This window comes from Sarcophilus harrisii, chromosome 2 (assembly GCF_902635505.1).
Source record: "Sarcophilus harrisii chromosome 2, mSarHar1.11, whole genome shotgun sequence".
In the NCBI taxonomy this organism is placed as follows: Eukaryota; Metazoa; Chordata; class Mammalia; order Dasyuromorphia; family Dasyuridae; genus Sarcophilus; species Sarcophilus harrisii.
In genome coordinates, this window is record NC_045427.1 from 477,068,374 (window position 1) to 477,085,425 (window position 17,052).

General features: G+C 44.4%; 1 protein-coding gene across 2 annotated transcripts in view; it reads right to left on the reverse strand.

The window, feature by feature from the left end:
• COL27A1 (collagen type XXVII alpha 1 chain) overlaps positions 1 to 17,052 on the reverse strand; it is a 241,862-nt gene that overhangs the window by 64,160 nt on the left and 160,650 nt on the right. For both annotated transcript variants that reach the window (XM_031954623.1, XM_023494250.2), the window contains exons 28-33: positions 13,725 to 13,778; positions 3,399 to 3,452; positions 2,614 to 2,658; positions 2,374 to 2,418; positions 2,069 to 2,122; positions 1,116 to 1,169 (exon numbers count right to left, since the gene is read on the reverse strand). In XM_031954623.1, coding sequence (XP_031810483.1) covers positions 1,116 to 1,169; positions 2,069 to 2,122; positions 2,374 to 2,418; positions 2,614 to 2,658; positions 3,399 to 3,452; positions 13,725 to 13,778 — 306 coding nt within the window. The remainder of the gene's footprint in view (positions 1 to 1,115; positions 1,170 to 2,068; positions 2,123 to 2,373; positions 2,419 to 2,613; positions 2,659 to 3,398; positions 3,453 to 13,724; positions 13,779 to 17,052) is intronic.

Here is a 17,052-nt window from a genome sequence, read left to right on the forward strand (position 1 = left end):
ATAGGATAGATGGTGAAGAAAGAGGTTACAAAACCTTTTATAGGTTTCAATGGGAGACAGGAAAAATAGAATTTCCTTCAGTTCAGAATACTGGCCTCCAATCTCATGGAAAATCCCTTCTGAGGATTCCCAAAGGCCTGGAGATGTGTAGTCACCCAGATTAGTTTTACACAAAGGCAAAGGAGGCAGTTGCTCATTTGGTATCATTTTAGAGGGCAGGTCTGTATTTGGTGGAGAGGCTCAGAAAGCTCTTCCACTCTCATCTTCCCAAAACTTCAGTATGAGTGAGAGGCAATAAGGTATTTTAGAAAAAAATATAGAAAGTGAAAGTGGGATTTGAGATGGCAAGAAGACCTGGGTCAGCATCCTCACTCTGCGAATTACTGCCAACCTGAGCATTCCTCATTTAGCCTGATTCTCAATTTTCTTACCTGTAAAATGACAATAATATCATAATTCTTTCTCCCTCACATTTACCTCACAGAATTGTTGAATTGAATTATTGTATGAGAAAACATGGGTGCACTGAAAGCATTTTCTTGATGAGTCATTTCTTTGTCACATTTGACTCTTTATGACCCCATTTAAGGTTTTGATGGCAGAGATACTGGAGGAGTTTGCCATTTCCTTCTCCAGCTCATTTTACAGATGAGGAAACTGAGACAGACAGGGTTAAGTGACTTTCCTGGAGTCAAGTAGCTGATAAATGTCTGAGGCCAGATTTAAATGGAAGAGGATGAATCTCCATAACTCCATGAAAAGGATAACAATTAGCTTAAAGTTGTGATTTCTATTAGAATGCACACATCTGGGAAAAAGAAGACTGCTTTATCTATTATCAGTCATTTGGACCTTATTAGTGAATAAGTTTATGAAATCCTTCTTTGAAAATAAATTTTCATAAAAGGAGAAAGAAAAATCAGGAGAGTCTATAAGGGAGGCAGAATGAAAAATATAGAGGTTGAGGACAACTCAATGCTTCAAGAATGATGACTACTAAAAATCTTTCCCTGTCCCTTTGCACCTCTCCAAGAAGCCAAGAGGCCCCTGTGAGGAGGTGCTGGCTGGGAGAAGGGCAAAGAGAGAGTAGTTAAAGGTCCATTTAAACACATTACCTTAGGTCCAATCTCTCCCAATGGGCCAATCAGTCCCTGTGGTCCTTGAGGGCCCTAGAAGATGGAAAGATGCACAAAAGTCTCTTTAAGATGCCTCTTTCTCCAATGGAAAGTTATTTCTCTAGCCAGTTTCACTCAGACATTCTAGCAGCCAGAAGCTCCCAGCCAATCCTAGCCTAGGCTCCATCACCCAAAGAGCCGGCTCAGACGTTTCGTTCCTCCCTCAAGCATGGACTAAGGCTGGCCTGTGCCCTGCCCTTGTGGAGATGGTAAAGCCCTGCTCCATGCGGACCTGGCCCACAAGCATCTTCCAAACCACCTGAGCCTGGTCCCCGGCCTTGCTCCAGCTTCCTTGCTCAGACTCCACTGGAGTCTCCCCCTTTCACCACAAAGCTCAGAGCTCAGGCCAGCCACATAAATAGATTTCTTTTTTTTCCCCCTGAACTAATCACTTGGGAAAACTAGGCAGTCCAGATTGGCTCCGCAAAAAGGAATAGAGAATTCAGGCTGAGGAGATAACTCAAGTGCTTCTAGGCCAGTGGCCTAATTTCCTTTGAAGCTTTTCTTCGAGGGTATGACCGGGATATTCTGGCCTTCTCTCCTCACCTAGTCCTCACCCAACTTCTTTTTATATCATCTCTTTAGAAAGCAAAGATTCCATTCTATCTCTTAGAGGGAGGAACCTTGTGTTTCCCAAAATAATCCCTGTCCCTCCTCTGACTTAGAGAACTCCCTGCAGACAGTATTACTGTCTTTCCTACAGTGTTCACACAATTCTTCCCCCACACCCTTCAAGAATTATGCATTATATTGGCAGGACAGGAGTCATTGTTCCCCCTGCCCATCTTCTCTGGAACTGGCCCACTCCCCTGGATCCTGGATGCTTTGGTGAGCCTGGAGAAGAGTGAAAAAAGCATGCAGGCAAGAGGGAGAGAATGGGGAGAGATACTTACTGCTTCTCCTGGAACGCCCTTAGCCCCCGGGGGGCCGGAAGGACCCGGGATTCCCTGCAGGGATCAGATCCTGGAATTATTTTTGCTCTAGTCAACACCACCTTTCTCCTGCCTCCCACCCGCCACCTTGGTCTCAGTCACTCTGGAGGAAAGTGACAGAGACATGTCCTGGAACTGAACGGAGCCAAACTAAGCCTGGCCAGCAAATAGATCTTTGAAGTCATTCCCTCTGCTTCCTCCTTCCCCCTTGTCCACTTGCTTATTTCATGAAAAGAAAAAGAAAGCCCCCAGTGTTTAACACTTACCGGGAAGCCACGAGGCCCCAGCTCCCCTCTCTCGCCTTCCTGGCCCTATAAACACATTTGGGGTAATTAGAGGCTGAGAATCAGGGTCCCAATTCCTCATGCTCCTGTGTCAGGAAAGTCCATCAAAGGCATGTCTCACAGTGAAGGGAGTGTGTGGGTCTGGTGGGGGGAGGGCAGGGGAGGTTGGCAGGGGGCCAGTCTGGCACCATGCCCTTGGCTCCGGGGAAATTGCTGACATACCTGCTGTCCATCCAGGCCCTGTTTGCCCTGTGTTCCTGGAGGGCCCTGAGGAGGAGAGCAAATAACAGAGAGGCGGGCTTTGGCGTTGCAAGGGGGCACTCTGTGTTAGTCATTTTGGAGCCACCGGACCAGGTATGACTGCCTGGTTCAGAAGGCAAGGGGTCTGAGATAGGGAAGAGGGCCATTTTTCCTCCTCCCTTTCTACTCCCAAGTAGACCAGATCTTGGAATTAGAGAGTGCTAAATAAAGCTTTAAAAGAATGTAGAATCCACTCTCTTCCTCTTACAAAGTAGAAAGCTGAGGCTGGCAGTGAAGGAGAGGCTTCCTTAAGGGAAAGCAAGGAGCTGCCCACTGACCATTTTGTGCCCTCGCCCTCACACCCCCTGCAGTCAGCAAGGCCATGTGTGAGTAGGTAAGAGGCTGCTGTTATCGGGGGAATCTCTGGCACAGTCTTCTTGGAACTGGCCACATCACTCCCCATGGGGTTTAGGGCATTCTGCTTTCAGAAGAGGAATGGAGGTAAGAGTGGATAGGATAACTTTTCTCAGTTTCCTTTCCAGTCCCAGAATCCTGAAAGCACTTTGTGTAAGTGTCTGGCTGGGTCTGGAACTCAGCTACTGCCCTAGACAGGAATACTTACACTGTTTAGGGGGTGACCAGTGCAGAGAGATTTAATAGGACTCAGCTGCTGGAAAATCATGCTCCCATCCCCCTGAATCCAGCTAGGAAGGAAGGACGGTCTATCTCTGGGCAGAGAAGCATGCACTTTGGATGAGGGCACATACCTTGACACCTTTTGACCCTGGCTCCCCTGCTGGTCCATCTGGTCCTCGGGGCCCCTGAAGAGAGGATGGTCAGAAAAACAGTGTGAACAGCAGGGGTCTCCCTTGGGCCACAAACAGGGGGAGGACTCGGGTAGTGCTACACGCCCCCAGCTTCCACCCCAACCCACAACCTGGCCCCTATACTCCCTCCCAGCCCATACTCTCCCCACTCCCTCCAACTCCCACTCCATGGCTTTTCCCAGAACAAGCATGGGGCCAGCTCTCTGGCCTTCTCTGCAAAGACACACTCTAGTTCCCTCTCTCACAGTGTATACTCTAGAGAGCAAAACAATTTCTAATCATCTGGGTACATTCAGATATATGCAGAGCAGATGGAATATCATCTGAAAGGGGGAAGGTATGAGCGGCTGAGGGGGGGCAGAAAAGGTCTCCTGCAGAAGGTGCGCTTTAGGCTGAATCTTTAGGGAAACTAAGAAAGCTCAGGGATAAAGCTAAGGGGGCAGAGCATTCCACATATGGAGGACGGCCAATGCAAAAGCAGAGAGGTTCCTAGGAGATGGAATGTCATGTTTGAAGAACTGAGAATTGGCCATTGTAGCTAAATATTGAGTTTATAGAGGGAAGTCAGAAATAAAACGATTGGAAACGTGGAAAGAAAGATTGGAGCCAGCTTGTGAAAGATTTTAAATGTCAAATACAGATGTTTATGATTGATCCTGGGGGTAATTGGGATCTCAACTGGGGGAGGGGGAAGGGATTGTGATATGGCCATACCTACATTTTAGGAAAATCAGGTTTGCATCTTCATAGAGGATAGACTAGGAAAGGGAGAGACTTGGGGCAATCAGCATAGTTAGGAGGCTACTGCAATAGTCCAGTCCTGAATGGAGGTAGTGGCTGGGGAAGGTGGAAATCCCCTTAAAGCCTGTGCCTGTCTTTCCTGATTACTCCCAGCCTCCTTACTTCAGTCCTGCCAAGCCCCATCCAGCTAGCAGAAGCTTTTGTTCCTGCTGGGGAATCATACTCTGCCTTACCATTCATTCCCTCTTGCTACTCTGGCAGAGGAACAGTGACCATCCTCCCAGAAGCCCCCCAGCCTTTTAAAAGCATATGGTTGTAGAAGAGATCCCAGATAACACCAGAGGAACCAAAACACACAGATGTCTCTCTTTGTGGTTGGAGATAAAGAACTGGAAGACCAGGTGCCGGTTTATAACAACCACCACCCAAAAAACCATACCCAAACAAAAAGAAACTCCCAAATAACAGAAAAACAGGCTCTGTGGAAGGTCTGGTACCTGACACGAGAGTCAGACACAGCTCTGGTTCAGCCAGATTGTCAGAGCCGAACTAGTGCAAAGGGGCGCAAAGAACACAGGGTTTTGAGTTGGAGAAAACCTGGGTTCTAATCCTAGAAGTTACTACTTGTACAAGTCAGATCAAGTTACACTCTCCCTGTGGCTGAGTTTCCCAAACTGTCAAAGAAAGGGGCTGTTTTAGATAATCTCTAATGTTCCTTCCTGCTCTGAATTCCATGATCTTATGGCTTCTCCAGCTGTGTACAGTGAAGGTGAAAATACCTTCAGATTAAGGCCATAACACGGGCTAACTGGCAATTGGGTTCTAGGTAAATTGTCAAAGTGCAGGTGACAGAGGTCTTATTCATTAGTGTTTGGGGAAATATAGGGAGGGAGGACTGGAAAATGGATAGAAACTCCGATTCAATCATTGCACAGATCCCAGAACAAGTCACATTTCCCTAAAGGCCCTGGGAAGCAGAGCTGGGCAATGGTGAATGAACTCAACCCTCCAGAAAGAAATGATCGGGATGGGGCCTCCCTCTGGTCACGCTGACAGATCAGAAGTGAATGGGAAGGAGGCCAACATAGAAGTAACAGAACCAGGAGATAATCACCACTACTGAAAGAACCAACGGATGGAGGGTGGAGGAACAGGGAAGGGCTGCTACTCTTGGGAACTGCTCCCTGCTGAAACCAAGAGTGGAGAACCTGGGGGGGCTGGGAACAAGCTGAAAGATCCAAGCTGTCAGTTCTGAAGATAAGAACGGCAAGAGGAGGCAGAAGACTAGAGTGGATCCTCTGGGCCATCTCCACCTCCCCATTCTCTTTCCTCAGACCAGCTCTTCGCTCTGTAAGTCAAAACAGCTGTGGCCACATGCTTTCCGTCCCAGAGAGAACAACAAACAATGGAGGGAAGAGAAGGTGGGGGGGATGTCCCTTGAGAGCAAATAGAATAGACAGGATTGATTGACACTGAGCCCAATAGAGAAAAATCTGAGTTTATCAGAGGCACAGTGATAGACTTCCTTTAGCTCCTGGCTGGGATCCCAGAATACGCTCTTCAGGGAAAGAAGCACTTGGCTCTACTATAGTGACTAGTCTCTGCTATTTGCTCTACTGTCAGCTAGGAAACTGAGGCCTGGCTCTCTGATGATAAAAGAAGAAAGGCTATTCTTCCAAATGTCTTGCTGCTGAAAGTACTACAATTCCTCCCGTCACCCGGTTTAGCTTATTTTGAATCATCTTTGACTCCTTCCCCATCCAACCTCTGCCCAATAGCTAAGGACCTCTCTGACCCTGTCACTTTCCTGCTCAAGAAGCTGCAGTCATAGTTCCCCACTATTTCTAGGGTCAGACACAACCTCCTCAGTTTGACATTTGAAGGGTCTCATATTCTGGCGCCGGCCTACTTTCCAGGCTAATTACACTTCATTCCCCCTCATGCACTTAATGCCCTTGTCAAACTAGCCTACCTGTGGTTCCCCATTCCGAATATTCTATGTTCTATTTCTGTGCCTCCTCACCTCTGCCTCTTAGAACCTCTTGCTCCCTTCAAGATTCAATTCAATTGCCACCTCCTTCAAGAAGTACTGTGACAGACAACATGGCAGTAAAAAGAAGTTTGGAATTAGAATCCTTGGACTAGACTTCCAGGTCTGGTCAGCTCTATTGCTTACTCCTTCTATGGCTTGAACAAATCACTTCTCTCAATGTTCACACCTGTAAAATGAGGAGCTTGTACTAGCCAGTCTCTGAGATCCCTTCCTGATAATTATCTATGATCCTATAATCTATGATACCATGAAGAGACCTTTCCCTACTCTTCCAGTTATTAGTTTCCCACTAAAAACAAGCCAAAACCCATCACATGTTGATTAGATACACATATTGTATTTACTCATCTGTGAGTCTATGGTTACTCTTATCCTTCCACAATAGAAAGCAATCTCCTTAAAGAAAGGAGCAAACTCACTTTTGTTTTTGCATCTCTAGTATCTCACATCTTTGGACTCTTAATAGATTCTAATTGATTGCCATTCATCAGAGGAGACCAGTGACTCAGAGTGTTGTGGGGTAACTAGCCTCTCTCGGTATCTTCACACTTGACCTAGTGACCCAGAAATTTTCTGGTCTGACTTGAGGAAGCATCTCCCTTGGCTGGCAGCCTTTCCAGACTTCTGAATTTGGTGGCAATACAACCCTAATTGTCTAGGATTAAGGCAACAGATGTGGAGTTAAATAGTTTTCTAAAAATTAAATGAAGGTCACGGGAAACTGGAAACTCCTTTCAGGTTTTCCCCATCTAAATATGACCCTCAGAGCTGTAGCCAAGACATTTATTCTGAAGACTTTTATAAAATATAATTGATCCCAACTGGGGACAGCAGCATAATGTGACTGCTGAAAAGGCTAATGAGACTTTAAACTTCATAATAATAAGGTATTTTATATGTGTATACATAGTTATTATTATTAAACAGTGTAGGCACTTTGCTAAGTGCTTTATAATTACTATCTTATTTGATTTTCACAACAACTCTAGGAATTAGACCCCCAATTTACAGTGAGGAAACTGAGGCAAACAAATTAAATGTCTTGTGTAGGGTGCAGAGAGTCTGTATATGAAGCCAAATTTGAACAGCCTTCCTGACTCTAGATCTAGTACTTTATGTACTGTGCCACACAGCTAGCTGCCCAATGTGCTTGAAGAGAAGCAAATGAGGATGACAATCTTTTCTGTTCTGTGCTGGTCACATCACATCTGAGATGCTGCGTTCAGCATGCCCATGCCTGAGCAGTACATTTTATGCAGGACACTTAGAAACTGAAATCTCATGAAAAGCATGCTTGAAATCACTTCTGAAAAGGAACAATTATAGATTTAAAGCTGTAAGAGGATATCAACCCCCTCATTTTACAAATGAGAAAACTGAAGCTGAGAGAAATCAAGTGATTCATTGAGGCTCAAATAGCTAGTATGTGCATGAAGGAGAATTTGAATCCAGCTCTTCTTGAATCTAAGTACAAAGGTCTAACCATGGTAGACTGGGTGTGAGAGTAATGATGGGTGTGTGTGTTTGGGCGAATACGATCATTGCATTAGAATATTTTAGACAACGAATTGGGCTTGTTTCAAGTACTCTGGGTTATTCCAAGACTGAACTGGAGTGAAGGATGGAAGTCACAGAAAAGTAGTTTTTCATTCAATATAGGGAAGAAGTTTCTAAACTTTAGGAAATAGACTTTCTTGTAAAGTATCAAATTTCCATCAATGGAGATGCTTAAGCAAAGAGTGGATGAGCACCTGCTAGGGATGTACTAGGAGGCATGCATTCTTCAGATAAGGGTTGGAACAGGCCATCTCTAAGGGCTGTTCTAACTGTCCAAGACTTTGGTTTCACACTCCAATGATTTTAAGGATCCAAGACTGAAAAGTCCAGAAGTCCATATTGCAAGAGGAATGGCAGAAGGCAACCTGGGTCTTTATGCAGCTTGACCTGCCTAAGATCTCCCTTCTTTCCTGATTCTCCTGAGGAGTTCCCCTATGTGAAGAACAGAGTTGTATTTGTGTTTCTAGTGGCTCTCTGTGAGCCAAGGATACTGGGGATGGAGACTGGGAGGGGACCTGGCAAATGGAGCTTGTCCTTCAAGTTGCCTCTAAAAAAGACAAGAAAGTTCCTGTTACTGAGCCTGATCCTTTCCCTAACCTGCTGAAAGGATGCTGTCTAGCCAATGTCAGTCGCTTTAAATCTCTCTGGTAGAAGTTGGAGATGACACCAGTTGGAGAAGAGATTTATGAAGTTTGACAAGAATAAATGTAAGGTCCTGAACTTAAAACAAAATCAGCTTTTCAGCACTGTTAGACATTTAATACATACTACACAGTTCATGATTTAATTACATTCAACCTAGTAGAATGTCTGCTAATTGCTTTGCCTGTATTGGTCTTGCTTGCCTAATTAGCCTGCAAACCCGTTGAGGGCAAGGACCTGTCTTCTATTTCTGAATCCCTTACAATGCCAAGTTGGGCCTAGAGTAGGTTCCTTGGGAATACCGACTAGAGAAAAGACTTCATGGTGGGGGAAGGAAGCAAACATTTGAGAGGCCATGTAGAAAAACAATTAAAATTGTCTGCTTGGGCCCCGAGGGAGTACTAAGTAAAAGTTGAAGAAAGAAAGACTTATGTTCAGCCTAAGGAAAAAAAAAAAAAAAACTTCCTAACAATTGAACCTTTCTAATTCCTACCAATTGCTAAGGAATGGGTTCCCCATTACAAGAAGTATTTAAGCACAGGCTGATTAATCAATCACTTGTTAAGGAATTTGGTACAGGTTTGCCTACGTGGCCTGATACAAATTACTCTAGACGGGCCATTTCCCTTTTCTTTGTCCAGTTTCCTCAGCTTTGGGGTGACGGGGTGAGACGAGATCCTCTCCGAGACCCTTTCCAGCTCTAAGTCTTCTGACTCTACTTAGGCCCCAATCCTAAAGCCCAGTCAAAACATTGGATCAAGAAAAACCAGAGTGTTAAAAGTCTAAATGAAGGCCCAGGTTCAAAATATATCTGATGCCAGGAAAGTGTGACTGAAAGAAAGCAGCTTTGAAAAACTCATCTTCCTCCATCACTCGTCTCGGGATATCAGACAGGAATGGCGTGGCAGAAAGACAATTCAGGAGACTACTCCTTACTGCCCACATAGGCTTGGGCCACATCCCTCTCTGAGATGCAATGTCATCATCTATAGAACAAAAAGGTTGAATTCAATCTTTCTTTCTGGTGCTAACCTTATCTGTTTCATGTTACAGAAATATCCCTTACCTCCTTAGGAAAAAACTATCAGCCGTGATAATAAAAATAGCTAGCATTTACAGCTTTACAATTTGCATATTTTGTTTCATTTGATCCTCACAACAATCCCCAAAGTCCATTTTATAGAATGAGGAAATTGAGGCTTAAGTGACTTGCCCAGCATCACACGGCTAGCAGGTATCTGAGGTGGGATTTGAATCCAAGTCTTCTTGGTTGCAAATCCAGTGTGTTGGGGAGTTTGAAATACAGATAGCTTCTTCTATCTCAATCCACTATGCCAAATAGCCGATTTGCCATAGTGCCCCCATCAGAAAGGGTACTGAGCTGAAGAGACCATCAGTCTGACCCAGAAGAACACAGCTGACATTCCTATAGACTCCTGCCAGAGGTTGACACCATGCTGCCAAGGAACTCAGTCCTCTGAGCCAAGTGTAGATGAACAACACTCGCCCTTTCCTGTCTGGTCAAAAGCAACCAGGGAGTCAGACAAAGGAGGAGGCATGGGGCCAGGAGCCTGTGGGAGAGACAAAGCTAGGGACAAGTATGGCAGGGAGAGCCGGACTATGAGCCCAAAGCAGGCTGGCAGAAGAGCTTGGGTCCTTCATGCCCCAATCGGAGACACATCCACACAGCAATGATATGATCTCATTAGGAAGGGAGGGGCAGGAGCTGTCCTCTTTTTCTAGCTGAGTTTTAGAGTGCTCTGGTAAATGGCCCAGTTACATAGCTCATTAAGGCTTAGAAATCAAATTTATGATTATTTTGAATCCTTAATAGAATGAAAGGAGCAGTAAGCCAAAGATCTTACAGCCTCATTGATCCATTAAACTGTCTAGACCAGGAATTCTTTACCTTGGGCCCCCAATGGGCCTCACAGATCTCAGGGGTTCCATGAATGTGGATAGAAAAAAAAACAAACCTTTATTTTCTCTAACTGAAATTTAGCATTTCCTTTAATTATTTATAAACATTATTCCGAGAAAGGGAGCATAGGCTTAAACAACTGCCAAAGACTGCTATACAAAGGGTTAAGAATCTTTGGTCTAAACATTATTGAGATACTGGTTTGAAGGTCACTACCCAAAACAGGTGGTTCTCTGCTCAAGGGGTGGGTGACTATATCCAGGGAAAATGCCTTCTTCCCTAGCTCAATATCCTTTTAGGATTCCAAGGAGCAATCCTGAATGCAGTAATTCAATTTCCTTCCATAGGACTGAGAAAGCTATAGAAGGAATCATGTCTGATGACCCGACAGGGAGCTGAGAAAGAAGTCTAGGACCTTAACTGAGTTTTGGTTTTAGTAGGGAGGGTAAAGAAAGGGAGTGATTTTAGATGTTCTTTTTAATGAGTATTTTTTTTTTTTACAAATGGTGAAGAGTTGGGTGGTCCCTTCACAATTATGAGAAACTAAGAATTCTCTTCTCACCCTTCTAGGAGAGCATTCATTAAAGGTAAAGAAGAGCCAAAATTCAGAGTATAAGTAAGTCTGAGAGATAACAGAAGGCCACATAGGAACCAATTCTAAGAGTTTTTACCAGTCACCAGATTCTGTGATCCCCATGTCCTTCTCTGAAGGCAGGGATTCTGCCCTCCCATAAGATGACCAGAAAGATGACTTGAGAAGAAGCAAACCTATGAATTTCCATCCCACTCTGAGACATTAGTGTGGGGGGTAGAGTTTAAAAAAGATGGAAAGGCAGGTCAACACCCTCAGGTCCCATCCTTTGAAGAGGAAAATGGGAATAAGGATTTGGCTCCTTCAGTTGATATGAAAAAGAATGAAGGTTGATGTATATAAGACAGCTTTCAGGGCTCCGTGCTAAATCTTTATTCTGTTCTTTCTCTCTCCAAGACTCTCTGATGTTTGTTTTAACCAGATTTCATCTGGATCCATATGTTGAAGGAGACTGGGGCAAGAGTTGGGGGAAGAAGTGAGCCACACAGTATGATCTGCCCTGGGCTCCCAGCCTCCTTAGAGATAGCCCTGAATATGGGCTCAGAGAAAGAAGCATAAACACAGCCCAAAACAAATGTGAGTGGCTGCTAATTTAGATTTCCAACTACTTATTCTCCCCTCCCCTTTCCAAACTAATACAGTGCAGACTTCATCAGCCCTCCAGGTTGTGGGGATTGGTTACAATCAAAGCCATATGACAATGCTTTCATATCTGCTCCCCCAAGTGAGATGCTTTTAATTAAATCCTGGAAGATGGACCTGGGAGTCTGGCTTGCCTGGAATGAACACTCTCCATCTCATGAATGTTTCTATTGAAAACCTGATTAAGATTGTACTGGAAACCCCCTGTGAATGACAAATCTGTCCAATTAGCTTAGGGTCTTCTCAGTCTGCTCATCCTTCATTCCCTTCCCCCTTCCCATACCTCTAAACTCAACATGAATCTGTGAGTTCTGAGGGCTGGGGCTAGGGGATGGAGGGAGCCCAAAGATCTGTTTTCAGTGTGGGGATGTTCAGGCTTTTACAGATGAGGAAACTGAGGCTCAGTGCATAGAAAAGAAGGGATTCAAATTGAGCCATATGATTCCAAATCTAATGTTTTTTCTCTTACTGGTTGAGAAAACCTCATTCCTCATACATTCCCCATTCCATGAATTGGCTAACTCCTCAGTTTCAATTTTTCCTTTGGAAAGGCAACTACATGCCACAAAACAAAAAACCTTTGTCACCCACATTACTGAGGTTTGCTTCCCAACCTGGCAGAACTAAAAGAGGCTGAAGATTGCCTGGTCTAAAATTCCCATTTTATAGTAGGGGAAATTAAGGCACAGAGAATGTGACAATTGACTTGTCCATGGTCATGCAATGAGTATATATCTAAAAATCTAGATATCTAGATCTAGAATTAGAACCCAGAACTCCTAACTCTAAATCTGGTATTATTACCAGTATTCTATAGAAGGGATTGGGGGTGGGGACAGTAAATTATGTGGTATTTCTATATTCAATTGGGGAAATAAGGCTTAAAAAGTTGGGTCCCAAACCCTCTGAGCATCTTGTTGATATAATACACAGCTCCAGCAAGGCCTGACTCTGCTGGTTCCGGATGCCTCCTAAAATACTCAGCTTGGGGGACTTTGATGTGGTTGGGGGCCTGGGTTTCCTCAAGAAGAAGATGCATTCTTCCACTCAATGTTAGGAAAAGAGTAGAAGGAGCTTGCTAAGGGGGAGGATGGAGGGGGCTGGGACCAGGGGAGCTTGAGTTTGACATCTGTGGAGGAAATGCAGACCAAAACTCCAGAGCCAAACTTTTAAATGAATGTATGTCTCTCCAGAAAGGGGAAGGAATGGGGAACAGGAGCAGTTGTCAGAGGGGCTGGCAAGACAAGCCCTAGGTTCCCAAACCTGGGTATTGCAAGTATCTGGGGTAGCTGAGCGTTCTAGGCACATTGTGAGGGATGAGAAGAAAACATTAGGCTCACGTAGGGACTTCCCCAACAAAAGGACTGAATCACCCTACAGAGCTCTGTGACACTGTGTAGAGTTAGAAGCTCCTGCTTGGGCCCGAGGAATGTTTCTTAATCTCCCAGCAGTCCAACAGGCTTATCAGACCATCTGGTTTTGGGAAAAGCCAAATCCAGTTAAAATCCATCTGAAGGGAAAAGGGCATTGAAAAAAGAAAAAAAAAATCCCTAAATCTTCCATCACCCATCACAAGGTTTTGAAAAGGGGCCTTTTTACGGGAAAGATTAAACGGATGAGTTTAATACTGCTGATTTCAGTATTTGTTAGGCCATACTGTGATATCTTGTCCCCCTTACTTTACCTATACCAGAATGATATTGTTGAATGGGGACATGAGAATGCAAAGAATAGCAGACAGAAGCCAAAGAGCACATCTATACACAGCTGGCTGAACAGATTAGTCTTCCAGGATGCAGAGGGAAAAGAATGGGCAAAACCTGGGTTTGGCCTCTGCCTTTGGTCACATAGGCCAAGGGCATACTGATCTTTATCCCTCTCATCCTGGCAGCAGGGCAGGGCAGATGGAGTGACCCTCCAAGGAACATTACAAGTTCTCTTTAGGAAGCTCAGATGAGGAAAAGTCACTTCTCAAGCATCCCGGAGGTTCTCAGGAGTGGTACCTGCTGTCTCCCTTCTCCTTTCCTTTTCTCATGTTCCCACCCCCTCAGCACAGCCTACCTGGGCTTCCTACCCCAGGAGATGATCCAGCCCCTAGAGACCTCTGAGGGAGCTTACCCGACGTCCTTTTGTTCCTCGCATCCCCAGTGGCCCACGAGGTCCAGGAGGTCCCTGTGGTAAGGAAACCATGAAGTTAGAAAAATGCCGGGGAAAGAGATAAAATGAGTTGCCCAGGATAACATGGTCAATATGTATCAGAGGTGAAAACTGACTGTATGTTCTCTTTCTTCTAACCATGATGCAACATGGCCAACTGAACACCAATATACTCGTGCTGACAGACCCTAGCAGTCCAGAAAAGGGGAGTATATGGGTCCACTGATATCATGTGCCTGCCCTCTGTAATCGGCCATCAGGTGCAAAATGGTTTTTGGCCATAGAAGCTCATTCAACTACTTACTAAGCTGCAGAAGGTCTCTGATTTGTATAAGGAGGTAAGGATTTTTTCTAGAAGTCACCAGATTTGAGGAGTCAGAGGTATAAGTGAGCAGGTACATCAGGAATTAAAGGTAACTCCTTTACCTCCAAAAGGGCAGGTGCAACCTCAGCTCATTTCTGGCTATTGGTCAGGGATGAGACAGTTAAGTAGACCAGCAGAGGCTGGAGTAGGGCTGAGCCATTTTCTGAATATCACTCAACTGATTATTTTCCTCCTTTTCCTTTATTCAATAATCAATCACTGTGGGAGATATACTGACCCAAGGTGCGATTTGCTATATACTCTCTAGAATGGTAAATAGGTAGGTGATGGATTGGGAGTTGGGGAGATCTGGATTCAAACGCCTCTTCAGACACTTAATACTCTGTGACCCTAAGTAATCACTGAAGCACTGTGGGTGTCTTTCCTCATCTGTAAATGAGGAAGTTAAACTTGATGGGTTTCCAGGTCCCTTCTATTTTCAAATCTTTGATCCTTCCCAAAGACACTCAAGGATCAATCCATCAATTAAGAAGCACTGGCGTCAGCAAATGTGCTGATGCTGAAGATACATATTAGAAATCAAACAATTTCTGTCCTCAAGGAATTTACATTGTAACAGTTATGACAACACAGATAGCTACAGAGTTATGAAAAACATACCAAAGCTCCTCTTGCTCTAATTGAGCTAGTCAGTGCCAGTTAAAAAAAAAACCAACAGTTTAGATTAAAAAAAATTGTTGGATATAATCAGGACTTCAGCTTCCTCATCTGTTAAATGGGCATAACACATGGACTACTTTACTATACTGTTATAAGGAAAGAACTTTGTAAACAATAAAATATTATATAAGTGTAAGCTATTCATATTATTTTCAGACTAAGACAACAGGATCATCTATGAAAGGCTATGCCTTGTTCTGGTCCTTCCCAAGCAAATATTCCTTGAGAAGAATGAGATAAACAGCAAAATCTAAGTCTACTTTAGTGTCAGAGGAAAGAAGGTTTGGATAGAGTGAGGGAGAGAGGAAGAAGAAATAGGGAGATGAAGGAAAAAGAGAAGGTATAAATGAGATCAGGGAGGAGAGAAAGAATGGGGAAGGAGAAGGAAGAAAGGAAAGAAAAAGAGAAGAAAGAACAAGATTGTAAAGGAAGGAAGGAGAAAGAACAGAGAGGGAGAGATGGATGAAAAGAAGGGAGAGAAGAATGAAAAGTGGGAGATATAGTGGGAGAGAAAAGAAGAAGAGATGAAAAGAAAAGAGAGTAAGCAGTTTGCCTGTTGCCACTTGTCTTTCAGATCCGAAGCCCCATCTGTGTGACCATGAGACTACATATACCATGGTGACTACTGTAAAGGTCTCAGGAGAAGTGTGAGTAACAGAATCCTGTTGGAAGATTCCCCCGCACTTCCATCTCCCTGATTCCCAGACCGGGTGTGTTCATTTTATGAGTATAGAGAGTGTCTCTCCAGCTGCCAGGGGGAAGCCACAGCCCCTCTCTGGTGTTTGGAAAAATAACTCCATCTGCTGCTCCCATCTCCACTCCTTCCACAGGGCTCCCAATGCTGAGGGCCCTGACGCCAACACGAGGCAGACACCAGGCTGCTGATGGGGTTAAGGAGGGGTGGGGGAGACAATATAGAGCAGGCCCTGTTCTGTAAGCCTCCTTGTCTGGAGTGGATCCAGGCTAAAGAAACTAGTTTGGCCCCAAAGAATCAACAGATCTGATTCCTGGATACCAGCAGGCTGGGCAAGTGTCTACCATTTTTATGGGGCTATCTCTTAAACACAATACATGTACTATTTGGAATTCCAAAGACAAAGTGAACGGTAAATATGGATTCTGTTCCTGACTCATTTTAGAGGATGTTCTTGAACAAGTCTTTTTCAGTCTCAGTTTTTTGATCTGTGAAGTGGGAATAATAAATCTAGATTGAGATGGTCAGAGGGGAAGGTTCCCCTTGGAGATTTAGTTTTACATCTTCATTTCAAACATGATGAAACTGAGGTTCAGAAACGTGGACCAACCTAGGATCACACTGTTAGTTTCATGTAATCACACACACACACACACACACGCACAGGCTTGTAACCTAAAGATGTAACCCTAAATTTGTCTCTGACTATAATTCTAATTTTAAATTTATGTTTTTAACTCCAACTCTAATTTTGATTCTCATCTGAAGTTAGAGTATGTTAGAGCCTACTACTGCATGTAAGACATTGAACATGTCACTAGCTCCTTGGGCCTCAATTTCCTTATCTACAACAAGGAAGGGTGTGAACCAGATGGTCTCTGAAGTTCCTTCCAGATGTATGAACCTATAGTAATATTTAATACACACGCGTGAGCCCTGGGTGCCCTGAAGGGCAACTGATAGGTAGGAAGTAGTGCCAAAGTACTTCTGAGCCCCTGGGGTCCCGAACTCAAAGTTCAAAATGAACATCAATTTGATGACAAGAATAGAAAGGAAGACACAGCTCTCTTTCTTCCCTTGCTGAGCCTCCCTCTCAGATTGAGCCAAAGTTTCCCTTTTCAGTTCCTAGTACTTTTACAGCTCAGGTTAGAGCCTCCGCAAAGGCACACAGGCTAAGATTTGGCCCCAGCATCCACATAACTGGGATGTGTGGAGGGAAGAATGAGCTCCAGCTGGACTTAATAAGGTTGGAGTTTTCACATGCAAGAGAGCAGTTCATTTCCATGTGCTGATCTCCCAGACACTTAGGTCCCATTTCCCTGAGGTCTCATTCTTGAGTTTCAGGCATAATATTCCCTTAAGCAGGCTGCTCCAAAGTTCACTCATCCATCATTTTGTGGGGTCTGCTAGTGACCCTCCAATCTTGCTGATGTCTAATGCATGGCTGGGGAGACTGAGGGCTAGAAGGGGAGTAAAAGAGCCAAGATAGCAAATTGGGACCCAGTTGAAGTCTCCTAACTTTCCCCTCCTTACAACTTTAAATTAACACC